Here is a 13,746-nt window from a genome sequence, read left to right on the forward strand (position 1 = left end):
TAGTCCACTTACCCATTTGCAAAGCACCTGGAACTATCAGGCAGTTTAAATGCATGATGGTCTGTCAGGAAAATTTAAAATAACAGGTAACAGTTTCCGGCAGTGAGCCTGGTGGCACTGTAAGAGGTTTACATGAAACAGGGTGACGAATGCATTATCTCACGTGATCCTCACAACAGTCCAGAGAGGTCAGCATTGTGATCCCTGTTTTGCAGATAAGAAAACTGAAACAGAGAGGGTCACGATTGCTCAGGATCACAACAGCGAGCAAGTGATGGCACTGGGCTCTCAGCAGGTGTTCTGCATTGTCTGAACTCTCCCCTTACACTATACTTCGTTACTTTAAAATCGTGTACTACTTCACTAAAAACTTGTTTGTATAATTCTAAAACCAAGCTTTACAATTGAAGTCAACTTCAGTCTATGAGAAAGTGTTTAAACTTGCTAACTCGAAATAATTTTCAGTATAGTCCAATATTCTTCATCCCAGAAATTGTAACTGGAGTATTTTTATTCCAGTTAATCATAAGATCAAACACGGAGATTTAGAAATCACGTTTTCAGGAGGGGAAGAGACACATTGAGGTCTGCAGAGCCCTCGCACATCTTGAAGGAGAGTGGGAGGACTCTCCTCTGGCCTGAGGGTGCCCGGCCTGTGTGAGTCAGCAGAGGCCTCGTGGACCCCTGGAGGAAAAGCAGGCAGGTTCAGGGGGTCTGGGAGAACGACCCGGAAGAGGGGGACTGGAAGTGCCACAGAGGCTCGGAGAGGACAACATGTTTCGGGATGCCAGGCGCTCAACGTCCCGAATTCCGTAGACGTCAACAGGGGTGGGAGGCCGGGTCTTGGGCCTGGCCGTGATGGGCCACAACAACCGTGGGGGCAGTTCAGGGGCAGGAGCGCAGCTCTGAGGCAGGGGTGCAGGCCGCTGGGGCTCCGGAGACAACGGCAGGGCGCCAGCAGATTCCAGGAAAGGGGCCCTCAGGATGGGGGTTGCATGGACATTTCAGACCAAGGCTAGGAGGGGGCCACCAAACTGTGAAAAGTACGCCCCACTCGATGGTACATGCAGAAAGCCGTGCTTTGTTTGCAATAATTCTTGATACGTCTTTTCTTTTAAGTTTAACTCTTTTATAAAAGGAAGAGCTGGAGGTGCTGGATGGGTTTCCATCTGTTAGTTTTGGGCTAAAAAAGAAAGTTCCAGAACAACAACAAGCCATGGGCTGGGGGAAGCTGCCTCCCTTCCCCGGCACCATCTTTCCTCCACCCTCCAGCTCCCCATGGTCAGCTTCTCATTTCCATCCCTGGTCGTCCTTATGAACTCGAGACGTTCGTGATACAGGGAAGGTGGGAGCTGTCCCTATGGTGCATTCGCATGTTTGAGAGCCTCTGCCACCTCGCAGGGCCGGCCCAATGGGTCTGTGTCCAAAACTACCTCTTTCGTGACCCCACGCACCCAGAGCCTGGTTTACCAAGTGAGACTGGGCTCCAGACTTCTTTATGTCTCGGATGTTTCCCCAGACTTCCCAGTGTTCCCTGACTAACCCATCAGTTCCCTGCAGATCTGAAATCTCGCCGGTGTCCTGCCCTAAGTGTCCAGCTGTGCTTGGGCCAGTTTGCAAGTCCGCTGTTGTGCGTCTGCCGGCTCTGCCCCATCCTGGCTGTGCTGCTTCTCTCTCCCTCCTCTTCACCGTCCTCTGACTGTCCTCAGTGTGGATTTTCCTGTATATTTTAGAATCGGCTTGACTCTTCCCCCTCCGCACTCCCCCCACAAAGCCCTGTTTGTATTCTTGCTGGGATTGTGATAAAATTGCACGTTAATTTAGGAGGAACTGACACTTCTGTGATATCAAACTTTCCTCTCCATTCATGCCTTCTTCTGCAGTGTTTGAAGGCAGTCTTCATATAGCAGAAACTTAGGTTTAATCCTAAGCATTTTATGGATTTTGTGGTTTTTATAAATGAAATGACTTGTTTCAGTGTGTTTTCTGAGTGTCATTCACATACAGGAAGACTTTTTCTAACCTGACTGCTGTACTGAATTCTCTCACTCTTGAGTACGTTCTCGGTCACCAATGTCATCTGCAGATCACCAGCGGCTTGCAGGGCAGAAAAGCTTTCCTGGGCCGTGGTCACTGCAGCTGCACCCTGAGGCCTCCACACACCCTGCAGTGGTGTTGCCGTCGCATCTGTTGTTTATGACTTTTAAATATTTTTTCCTTGAATTGTGAAATAGTTCAAACATGCAGCGCATTATCGGACACTACCACCCTGTCCTGCAGGTTTAGCAGACACTCGGTGCCACATCCCTGCCGCATCTCTCCTTTAAAAGGAGGGACCTCATGGGTGGCTGCAGTGGACCTGGAGTCTCCCCACAACCCTGCGTCCTCCTCCTGTGCTCACCCCCCCACCTCCCGCGCGTGTGTGCAGTTTGGGTATTTTATTTTATTATTTTTTTTTATTGAGTTAATGATAGGTTACAATCTTGTGAAATTTCAGTTGTACATTAATGTTTGTCAGTCATGTTGTAGGTGCACCACTTCACCCTTTGTGCCCACCCCCCCACCCCACCTTTCCCCTGGTATCCACTAAACTGTTCTTAGTCCATAATTTTAAATTCCTCATATGAGTGGAGTCATACACAGATTATCTTTCTCTCGCTGGCTTATTTCACTTAACATAATTCCCTCAAGGTCCATCCATGTTATTGCAAATGGAATGATTTTGTTCTGTTTTGCAGCTGAGTAGTATTCCATTGTATATATGTACCACATCTTCTTTATCCATTCGTCTGTTGCTGGGCACTTAGGTTGCTTCCACGTCTTGGCTATTGTAAACAGTGCTGCAATAAACATTGGGGTGCACAGGACTTTTGGGATTGCTGACTTCAGGCTCTTTGGATAAATACCCAGTAATGGGATGGCTGGATTGTATGGTAGTTCTATTTTTAACTTTTTGAGGAATCTCCATACTGTTTTCCATAGTGGCTGCAGCAGTTTGCATTCCCACCAGCAGTGTATGAGGGTTCCTTTTTCTCCGCAACCTCTCCAACATTTGTTGCTATTAGTTTTAGATATTTGTGTCATTCTAACGGGTGTGAGGTGATATCTTAGTGTAGTTTTGATTTGCATTTCCCTGATGATCAGCGATGATGAGCATCTTTTCATGTGCCTATTGGCCATCCGTATATCTTCTTTGGAGAAATGTCTGTTCATGTCTCCTGCCCATTTTTTGATTGGGTTGTTTGATGTTTTGTTGTTGAGTTGCGAGAGTTCTTTATATATTATGGATATTAAGCCTTTGTCAGATATATGATTTGCAAATATTTTTTCCCAGTTAGTGGGTTGTTTTTTTGTTTCAATCCTGTTTTCATTTGCCTTGAAGAAGCTCTTTAGTCTGATGAAGTCCCATTTGTTTATTCTTTCTATTGTTTCCCTTCTCTGAGAAGGCATGGTGTCCGAAAAGATCCTTTTAATACTGATGTCAAAGAGTGTACTGCCTACGTTTTCTTCCAGAAGCCTTATGGTTTCAGGTCTCAGCTTTAGGTCTTTGATCCATTTTGAGTTTATTTTGGTGAATGGTGAAAAAGAATGGTCAATTTTCATTCTTTTACATGTGGCTTTCCAGTTTTCCCAGCACCATTTGTTGAAAAGACTTTCTTTTCTCCATTGTATGCCCTCAGCTCCTTTGTCAAAGATAAGCTATCCATAGATGTGTGGTTTTATTTCTGGGCTTTCAATTCTGTTCCATTGATCTGTGCACCTGTTTTTGTACCAGTACCATGCTGTTTTGATTACTGTAGCTTTGTAGTATGTTTTGAAGTCAGGGATTGTGATGCCTCCCGTTTTGTTCTTTTTTCTCAGGATTGCTTTAGAAATTTGGGGTCTTTTGTTGCCCCATGTGAATTTTAGGATTCTTTGTTCTAATTCTGTAAAGAATGTCATTGGGATTCTGATTGGGATGGCATTGAATCTGTAGATTGCTTTAGGTAGAATGGACATTTTAACTATGTTTATTCTTCCAATCCATGTACATGGAGTATCTTTCCATCTCGTTATGTTGTCATCCAATTCTCTCAGAAAGGCCTTGTAATTTTCATTATGTAGGTCCTTCACTTCCTTAGTTAAATTTACCCCAAGGTATTTTATTCTTTTTGTTGCGATTGTGAATGGTATTGTGTTCTTGAGTTCTTTTTCTGTTGGTTCATTACTGGAGTATAGAAATGCTACTGATTTATGCAAATTGATTTTATACCCTGCAGCTTTGCTGTAGTTGTTGATTACTTCTAACAGTTTTCCAATGGATTCTTTGGGGTTTTCTATATATAAGATCATGTCGTCTGCAAACAGCGAGAGTTTCACTTCTTCCCTCCCTATTTGGATTCCTTTTATTCCTTTTTCTTGCCTGATTGCTCTGGCCAGGACCTCCAGTACTATGTTAAATAAGAGTGGTGATAGAGGGCATCCTTGTCTCGTTCCTGTTTTCAGGGGGATGGCGTTCAGTTTTTGCCCATTGAGTATGATGTTGGCTATGGGTTTGTCATATATGGCCTTTATTATGTTGAGGTAGTTTCCTTTTATGCCCGTTTTGTTCAGAGTTTTTATCATAAATGGCTGTTGGATCTTGTCAAATGCCTTCTCTGCATCTATTGAGATGATCATGTGGTTTTTATTCCTCAGTTTGTTGATGTGGTGTATCACGTTGATTGATTTGCGGATGTTGAACCATCCCTGTGTCCCTGGTATGAATCCCACCTGATCACGATGTATGATCCTTTTGATGAATTGCTGAATTCTGGTTGCCAAAATTTTGTTGAGAATTTTTGCATCTATGTTCATCAGTGATATTGGCCTGTAGTTCTCTTTTTTCGTGGTGTCCTTGTCAGGTTTTGGTATCAGTGTGATGTTGGCCTCATAGAATGTGTTAGGAAGTGTTTCATCTTCCCTAATTTTTTGGAATAGCTTGAAAAGGATAGGTATTAAATCCTCTCTGAAAGTTTGGTAGAATTCCCCAGGAAAGCCATCTGGTCCTGGGGTTTTATTCTTTGGGATGTTTTTGATTGCTGTTTCAATCTCTTTCCTTGTGATTGGTCTGTTGAAATTGTCTGCCTCTTCTTGAGTGAGCTTTGGGAGATTGTAGGAGTCCAAGAATTTATCCATTTCCTCTAGGTTATCCATTCTGTTGGCATATAGTTTTTTGTAGTATTCTCTTATAATCTGTTGTATTTCTGCAGAGTCTGTTGTTATTTCTCCTCGCTCATTTCTGATTTTGTTTATTTGAGCTTTCTCCCTTTTTTTCTTTGTAAGTCTGGCTAGTGGTTTGTCAATTTTATTTATCTTCTCAAAAAACCAGCTCTTTGTTTCATTGATCCTTTCTACTGCCTTTTTCGTTTCAATAGTATTTATTTCTGCTCTGATTTTTATTATTTCTCTCCTTCTGCTGACTTTGGGCTTCATTTGTTCTTTTTTCTCTAGTTCAGTTAGGTGTACTTTAAGGTTGCTTATTTGGGATTTTTCTTGTTTGTTAAGATGTGCCTGTATTGCGATGAATTTTCCTCTTAATACAGCTTTTGCAGTATCCCAAATGAGTTGGTATGGCATGCTATCATTTTCATTTGTTTCCAGGTATTTTTTGATTTCTTCTTTAATTTCTTCAGTGATCCATTGCTTGTTCAGTAGTGTGTTGTTTAGTCTCCACATCTTTGTGCCTTTCTCAACTTTTTTCTTGTAATTAATTTCTAGCCTTACAGCACTATGATCTGAGAAGATGATTGTTATTATTTCAATTTTTTAAATTTGTAGAGGCTTGCCTTATTTCCCAACATATGGTCTATCCTAGAGAATGTTCCATGTGCACTTGAGAAGAATGTGTATTCAGCTCTTTCAGGGTGAAGTGATCTATATATGTCTATTCAGTCCAATTGTTTTAGTTTTTCATTTAGCTCCACTATTTCCTTGTTGATTTTCTGTCTGGATGATCTGTCCATTGATGTGAGTGGGGTGTTGAGGTCCCCTACTATTATTCTGTTGTTTTTAACATCTTCCTTTAGGTCTGTTAATAGTTGCTTTATGAATCTTGGTGCTCCTGTGTTGGGTGCATAGATATTTATAAGCATTATTTCTTCTTGATGAAGTGTCCCTTTGATCATTATATATTGTCCCTCTCTGTCTCTCTTTACCTGTCTTATTTTGAAATCCACTTGGTCTGATATGAGAATTGCAACACCTGCCTTTTTTTCCTTGCTATTAGCTTGAAGTATTGTCCTCCACCCCTTCACCTTGAGTCTGTGTTTGTCCTTGGGGCTGAGGTGTGTTTCCTGGAGGCAACAAATTGTTGGATCGTGTTTTTTAATCCATTTTGCCACTCTGTGTCTTTTTATTGGAGAGTTCAATCCATTCACATTGAGAGTGATTATTGATGCATGTGGACTTAATGCTGTTAATCTGTCGCTCATTATCTTGTTTTCCTGCATTTCTTTTCCTGTTTTCTTTAGACAACCCATTTAATACTGCGATTTCTTATGCTGGGTTTCTTAGATTTTTCCTTATTTATGATTTGTGACTCTGTTCTGTACTTTATTTTAGTGTCTACCTTGAAGTTTGTATTTAGAATCTCGAGTATAATAGTGTATTCTCTGGTGGTCTCTTATCTACTTGACCAATACTGATTTAGACACTTTGTTTTTCCCCCTCCTAAATAATTATTTTCATTTTTTATTCCAACTCGTCTTATTCATTTGTAGTTAGAGTGATAAGATCGTCCTTGTTTTGGTAGTTTCCTTACCTTTACCCTAATGCTATAATTGAATATTTGCTATCCTGTTCTGGTTCTATCCATCGGTCTCCCTAGTCTGTGGATTGTGTCCCCTTTCTCCCTTTTTTCTTTTTTCAGGTATGAGAGCCTTCTTGAGGATTTCTTGTAATGGAGGGCGTTTAGTTACAAATTCCCTTAACTTTTGTTTGTCTGGAAAAGATTTAATTTCTCCCTCATATCTGAAGGAAATTCTTGCTGGATAGAGTATTCTTGGCTGAAGATTTTTATCTTTTAAAGCTTTGAATATGTCACTCCATTCTCTCCTAGCTTGGAGGGTTTCTGTAGAGAAATCCGCTCACAGTCTGATAGGGGCTCCTTTATAGGTTATTCTCTTTTTTTTCTTACTTCCCTGAGTATTCTTTCCTTATCTTTCCTTTTTGCCAACTTTACTATTATGTGCCTTGCGGTGGGTCTTTCTACATTGACAAATCTAGGAGATCTAAAACCCTCCTCTACACACATTTCTCCGTTGATCCCTAGATTTGGGAAATTCTCTTCAATAATTTCATTAAGCACACTTTCTGCTCCATTTTCCTTTTCCATATTCTCGGGAAGTCCTATGATCCTTATGTTTTTACTCCTCATTGAATCCATTATCTCTCGGAGATTTTCCTCATTTTTTTAAATTCTTAGTTCTCTTTCTTCCTCTGTCTGGTGCCATTCAGCCTGTCTGTCCTCAATTATGCTGATTTGCTCCTCTAGGTTGTCTACACAGGCATTCAGAGAATCTGTATTCTGTTTTATCTGGTCCATTGTGTTTTTCATCTCAAGTAATTCTGTTTGATTCTTCTTTATGATTTCAATCTCTTTTGTGAAGTAACTCCAGAACTCGGCTTGTTTCTCTATCTTTCTCTCTACCTCATTGAGTTTTTTGATTATAGCTGCTCTGAACTCATTATCGCTTAGTTTACCTAATTCCAAGTCCTCAGGACTTAATTCTGTGTTTTTATTGTTTTCCTTCTGGTCTGGGGCTTTTATAAATTGCTGGATGGTAGAGGAGCGGTTTTTTCGCATGGTGGTAGAATTCGGTTGCAGTTACAGCCTGTCGCCACTAGATGGGGGTCGAGAGCAGCGTGTTAGCTCTCCGCCTTGGGGCAAGATGGCTGCGCCCACTGGCTTTGCCGGAGGGGAGAGGCTGCTATTCTCACGCGCTGGTCTGGGTTCAGAGCAGTTCTGTTCCCTGGTCTCCCAAGGCCCTTGATTTATAGGGTCCCCGCAGACGGAAGCTTTCCTCCCGTCAGCGGGTCTCCACTGAATCAGCGGCAGGAGTCCCGGATGATCCCCCGGTCGCGCTGCCCCTCCCCCGCTCCTTCCCGACCGGCGCCGCAGCGATCGCAGACTCTAGGGGAGGGAGCGATGTTCTCTCCTACCGTTCCAGCGCCTCCGAAGGTGTAAGCAAAGTTTATGACCTCCGCCTTCTTGGTATTGTAGGTCTCTAACAAGCTGGCATTATGTTTATTCTCTGAAATTCAGTTTTTCCAATCCTTTGTTGTATTTTGGAGGGGAGAGAATCCCGGGTCAGCTCACTGCACCATTTTGCTCCGCCCCCTACTCCAGTTTGGGTATTTTAAACGTGTGTGTGTTTTCAATATAGACATTGTCCTGATTTAGAAGCAATAAGTTTGTGGCACTGTGTAGAATTCCAGCCTGTATGGAGATTTAGGGACAGAGGGTTGAGAGGCTCCCTGACGGTCTCCTGGAAAAGTTGCTCTCGTCTCAGCAAGCTATGCCAGGCTGGCAGGCTGTGGGTGCCGTCCGGGCTCTGGGCCACTGAGCCACAGCGCCATCCCCGGGGGTGGCTGTCGGCACGTGGGCACCGTGTCCTCTTCTCCCTGACAGGTCTCTCCTGTTGAAAGAGATGAGAAGGGAACCTTGGCAGAGGCTGCTCCAACCAGGAGCTGTCTCGCCTCGGAGCCCACCACCGTCTACACTGCAGGCAGCAGGCCTCTGTGGACTCGGGTGCTGCACCTGGGAGGAGCCACTGCGCCTGGGAGCCGTGAGACAGTCGAGGAAGTCTGCGGGGAACATGGGTTTTCCATCTGCCTTTTCTGAGCAGTTTAACTTCCTAATTCCGTGGCCCAGATTGTTCCAGAGACCGTGTGAAGCATGTGTGAGTGATGGAGACCCACTTGGGGACGCTGATGGGCATTGCTGCCCTCAGGGAAGGTGTCTTCCCGCTGGCCTAGCCTGCTCTGGGCCCCTGGCTTGCGGTGGGGTGGGCGGGGTCAGGCCCGGCCGCGTCTGGCAGGGGCTCTCCCCTCCCTCTGCATGAGCACAGATTTCAACACAGAGTTGTCCGCTGGGTTAGTGTGAGAGAGACCGGCGGTGTGGCTGCGTTAGGGGAAGAAATTCATGCGAAAGCAGGCAGCCTCCGAGAGGGGAAGCCGATGGATTTGAACCGATTCTTTACGAGGCCACATGGGGTGTGCGTGTGCAGTGAGCATGCGTGAGCAGTGAGCGTGAGCATGCAGTGAGTGTGCATGAGCAGTGAGCATGTGTGTGCAGTGAGCAAGTGCACAAGTGCACGCGCAGTGAGCATGCACGCGCAGTGAGTGTGTGCGAGCGGAAGGCACCGGCAGGATGAGCTGCTTCCCTGTTTCGGTTGCTCTGGGCTTGAATGGCAGCTGACAAGGATGAGTAATCATGTACTTCACTACCATCAAATGGAATCCAGTTTTTACATTGAATTCACCAGAAGAGTGTGCGGGAGTTGTAACCATATCACGTGAGGAAGAAGTTCACAGGTCTGCGTAAGACAGTGATGGTGGATGATTGCCATTGAATCAGTTAAAAAAAAAAAAGGCAAGTGTGTTTCCTGCGTCCTGTTTTGGATTCAGAAGTGAAAACTGGGAAAGTTCCGAGTTCAGACAAGTTCAGTGAAACGGACGTGCAGGTGTGTAGAGACGGATGCCTCAAGGTGAGCTCACGTGGCTGTGAGCAAGGCACCGTGGTTCCTTCCAGGTGGACCTTCGAGGGGACCCAGGCAGAACCCGGTCCCTGTGCCCTTTGTCTTAGTTGATGGCATCACAGATATCATCCCTCAAGAACGATGAAAAACAGTCTCTTAATTTGTCTACTTCTTTGGTCTCCAATTACCCCCAAAAGAGACTCAAAGCGTCGCTTAAACACAGTAGCTGGTATTGTTTGTTTTTAGGCAAACATGGGAAAATATGAACTCTGAAAATTAAGAGGAAAGAAGACGAGCTTATTCGTGTGGGTTGATGTTAGTTTCCTGTGACTCCTGCTCTCAGACTCTGCTGGGGCCGCTCGGGGCCGTGTTCCTGTGGGACTTGGGTCATCTCGAGCGCTGACCTCGGGGCGCACGTCCCACATGCAAAGAGCACCTCTGCGCCACCATTGCCCAGGGCTCAGCACGGGGCTGGCATTTCTCCGTCTGAAGCAGAATCATCTGTCACTGGGAATAGGGGTCTGTGACCAGCGGGTCATCTTTGTTAACTGGTGAGTTGGACCAACAAGTGAGGAGGAGGTGCCATGACAAGGAAGCCCTCGTCCCTCCTGTTTTTCTCTCATTTTTGATGTTGTTGAGGTTTTGCTTTGTTTTCCTTTCTGCTTTTGGCTTTATCCTGAGTCCCGGGCCATGAAACCCACGTCTGATATATCTAGAAAACATGATAAGCTTTTCTTGCTCTGCCCCAAATTAACTGCTCTGTTGGTGTAAACGTGGTCTTATAAACCTGTCACCTCCTTTGTTTGTAAAGTGTATTATCCTGCTTCCTCCTCTTTTAAAAACCTTGTGAACATTGGCCTCGTTTTGGCCTGAGAAGTACTGTGTACATCTGAGTATGGTGTGCGGACTGCGGGTGGCCTCAGGAGGGCCCTGGAAATGGGGTTCCACATAAACGTCTCGTTAATGCAGATGACCACCCGCACGACAGACAGACCTGATCAGACGCAGTATTTTGCTTTTATAGATGATGACTGTGTTTGCTGGCTCTTTGAGGGGAGAATCAACCAAACTAAATTTTAGAAAAATCATGAAGTTTTTCAAGGAGAGTTATAAGGGAGTGGTTGACAGGTAGATGTTCACCACTGAATGAAAGAAATTCTAAGAAATCTTGCGCAAAATAGCCTGTTCAGAAATTCCTGGTTTAGTTGACTGGACACAAAGAGTTTTCTTTTTTCTTAGCTCTCATGAGTTTGGACATTTGCATTTGTTATTAAGTAAGGTAATCGTTCAGCATTGTTCCTAGAGTACATTAGAGTTTATTGCTAGTCATCCATTTATTCAACAGTGGTTTATTGGCCTCTCCTGTGTCCGACTGCAAGGGTGCAGATGCAGAGCAGAGGGAGAGCGGGATCCGACTGGGGCTTAGGTTTGCCAAGGAGCTGAGCTTGTATGCAGGAGGGGTCATAATGAGGCCATGAAGTCCAGGCTGGGCGATTGAATCAGTGCGAACAAGAAGTCGTGAACGGTTCAGGGACAAGGGAAGATGGTGGAGCTGATGGTTGTAGGACTGGTGGGTCAGAGCATCTTCGGGGCCCAAGGTTAGAGAGGAGTTGCAGAGGCAGATAGTGCTGGTTCGAGTGCTGTTTGACTTTGGGGTCCTAGAGAGGTTGCAGCTGGTGGCAGTGACAAGGTCAGGGGTTGGACGTGGAGGGCTGGCTGCACGAAGGCAGAGGACAGTGCATTGGAGAAGGGAAGGTCAAGGCACCGAGAAGCCAGGGTGGTGGAAGATCCACTATGTGGCCATTCAAGAAGAGACCATGCTGGAGAGGCTGTGAGCGGCAGCCGACCTCAAGGGAGGGTGGGAGTGATGGTTGTCTGTAGCTGCTGGCGCTGTGGAGGGAGGCTGAGGGCATGGGCTTCAGAGCCGAGGACTTGGGAGGAGGAGGTGATGCTCGGGTGGAGGCAGCAGCGAGAAGCAGGCAGGCAGAGAGCCTTCAGGGGCGAGCACAAGGGAAAGGGAGGGCTCAGAGAACAGGCTGGGAATTTAGGAGATTTGTGAGACTCCCTAAATGAGGTGCGTTTGCAGAGGATGCAGTGGGAGGGGTTCAGGCACCAGCTGAGGAACTTCGAGCTGAGGCCAGATTAGCATGTTCGCAGTGCTGTGTGGGGTGTCCAGGAGATGGGGGACACTGGGGGTCTTGAGCATAAGCAGGAATGGAGAGGTCAGTCCTGGTGCTTTCTGATGCAGCAGGTCAGGCTGTGTGGGCTGGAGAGATGGTGGATTGGGCCTGTTGCCAGAAGCAGGCAGAGTCTGGGCTCCCCCCCACCCCGTGTGCCTGGTGGTGGGAGGCTGGGGTGGGGCTGCCACTGGAGCTTGGGAGTATGGCCCCTCTTCATCCTGCGGATGGAGGGCAGACTGGGAGGTGTACCCATTCGAGCGTGACCACGATGCACGCGTCGCCCTTGTTATGGCAGCTCCAGGATGACGTAAAGTGAACCTACAGGGTTTATAATTATTCCTAGTATTGCTTTTATACCTGAGGTACGATTGAGTGCATTACAGAAAGATAGTAACTAATGGATTTAATTTGGGAGGGTTCTGTTAATTCACAATTGGTAGATATAGTTCAGATTCCAATTTATGTTTTAATGTACATCATTCTCTCCTGTCACCCTCCCCCAAAATGTGATTGAAAAGTCACAGTGTCGCAGTGTTACCCACTGAACTGTTGATATGTTGTTCACCTTTTCCTTGTAGTGAAGAAAGCTACAACGTCAACGATTACTCCCTGAGGGACCAACTGTTGGTGGAGCCCTGTGGCAGTGAGGAGCCCCACGCCTCCCCGGGGAAGAGCAGCCCCGGGGCACTTCACTCCAGGCAGAATCCCGCCAGCCACCTGTTCACGCTCACGGTGCTCAGCAACCACGCCAGCGAGAAGGTGGAGATGCTGCTGGGGGCCGAGACGCAGTGAGTCCAGGGCGCGGGGACCTGCCTGCGGTCCCCCAGTGCTTGTGCTTTGTCTGCTGATTCTTTAGTTTGAAAAACAATGGGCTTCCTACCTAGATATTTACCTTATTTGAAAACCTGTTGTCCATGGAGGCCGCAAGGGGGTAGACGGAATGTGGACTCAGCAGTGGGAGGTGCGGCTACTGGGCACAGAGATGGTGGGATCCTGAACCCCGCAGACTAGCAGCCCTGAGGACGTGGGAATGCAGAGCAGCTCCCCAGAGGGAGGTGGTCCGTCGTCACAGTAGGTGAAGGCAGAGCTTAACTGTCACGTCCACTTAGAGAGAGTCGACCTGCTTGTTTGTCTGAAATTGGAAACCTCCTCTGGGCACAGGGTCCCCGGCAGGAGTTATGCTGGGGCAGAGTGTGAGACTGGGAGGGGAGGAGTCCCTAATTCTCTGTCCTCTGGGTCCCCAATGTGGCTTCGGCCCATGTCCGCCGAGGCTCATGCTGTGATGGGGATGGGTCAGCAGCTGGCGAATAACACCCTGAGACCGGAGCCAGATCTCAGCAAAGGGAAACCCAGAGGCGCCTCCCCTTTCTAAGAGCATTTAGCAGAGTTCCTGGACTGTTAGAGGGAGACCCCAGAAGAAGGTGACATTGCGGAGCATCTGCATACAGCGTCACATAATCGCTTCATGTCTTTGTCACCAAAAGTCACTCGTCAAAGGCAGAGGGAAACAGGAGGGATGGGCTGATGTGAAGCTGCTTGCGGTCGGGAAGCCACCAGAACAGAGCACTCCAGCCAGACTGGAGTTAGCAGAGGTGACAGAGGAGAAGAGCAGCTTCGCCCTGTGCGTGTGTTTGCAAAACCAGGTTTTTGGAGGCCTGGGCTCCTGTTGAGCAGCTGAGATCTGGCTGCATTCCCAGGGGCGGGCCTGCTGGCGGGTATGGTGCCTGCTTATCTACGCAGGTGACAGCCCCTCAGAAGACGGTCCACGGCCAGTGGCCAGTGCAGGAAGGCATTCCCTGCACCCTGAGAGCAGTCAGACCCTGTGGCCATGCGGACAGACTGGGTGT

At 46.6% G+C, this 13,746-nt stretch overlaps 1 protein-coding gene across 1 annotated transcript in view; it reads left to right on the forward strand.

Annotated features, from left to right (window-relative positions):
* The window catches only part of ARHGEF26 (Rho guanine nucleotide exchange factor 26), a 110,545-nt gene that overhangs the window by 86,398 nt on the left and 10,401 nt on the right, over positions 1–13,746 (forward strand). The window contains exon 11 of the mRNA XM_046666588.1: positions 12,478–12,687. Coding sequence (XP_046522544.1) covers positions 12,478–12,687 — 210 coding nt within the window. The remainder of the gene's footprint in view (positions 1–12,477; positions 12,688–13,746) is intronic.

The sequence above is a fragment of the Equus quagga genome, chromosome 1 (genome assembly GCF_021613505.1).
Source record: "Equus quagga isolate Etosha38 chromosome 1, UCLA_HA_Equagga_1.0, whole genome shotgun sequence".
Lineage (NCBI taxonomy): Eukaryota > Metazoa > Chordata > Mammalia > Perissodactyla > Equidae > Equus > Equus quagga.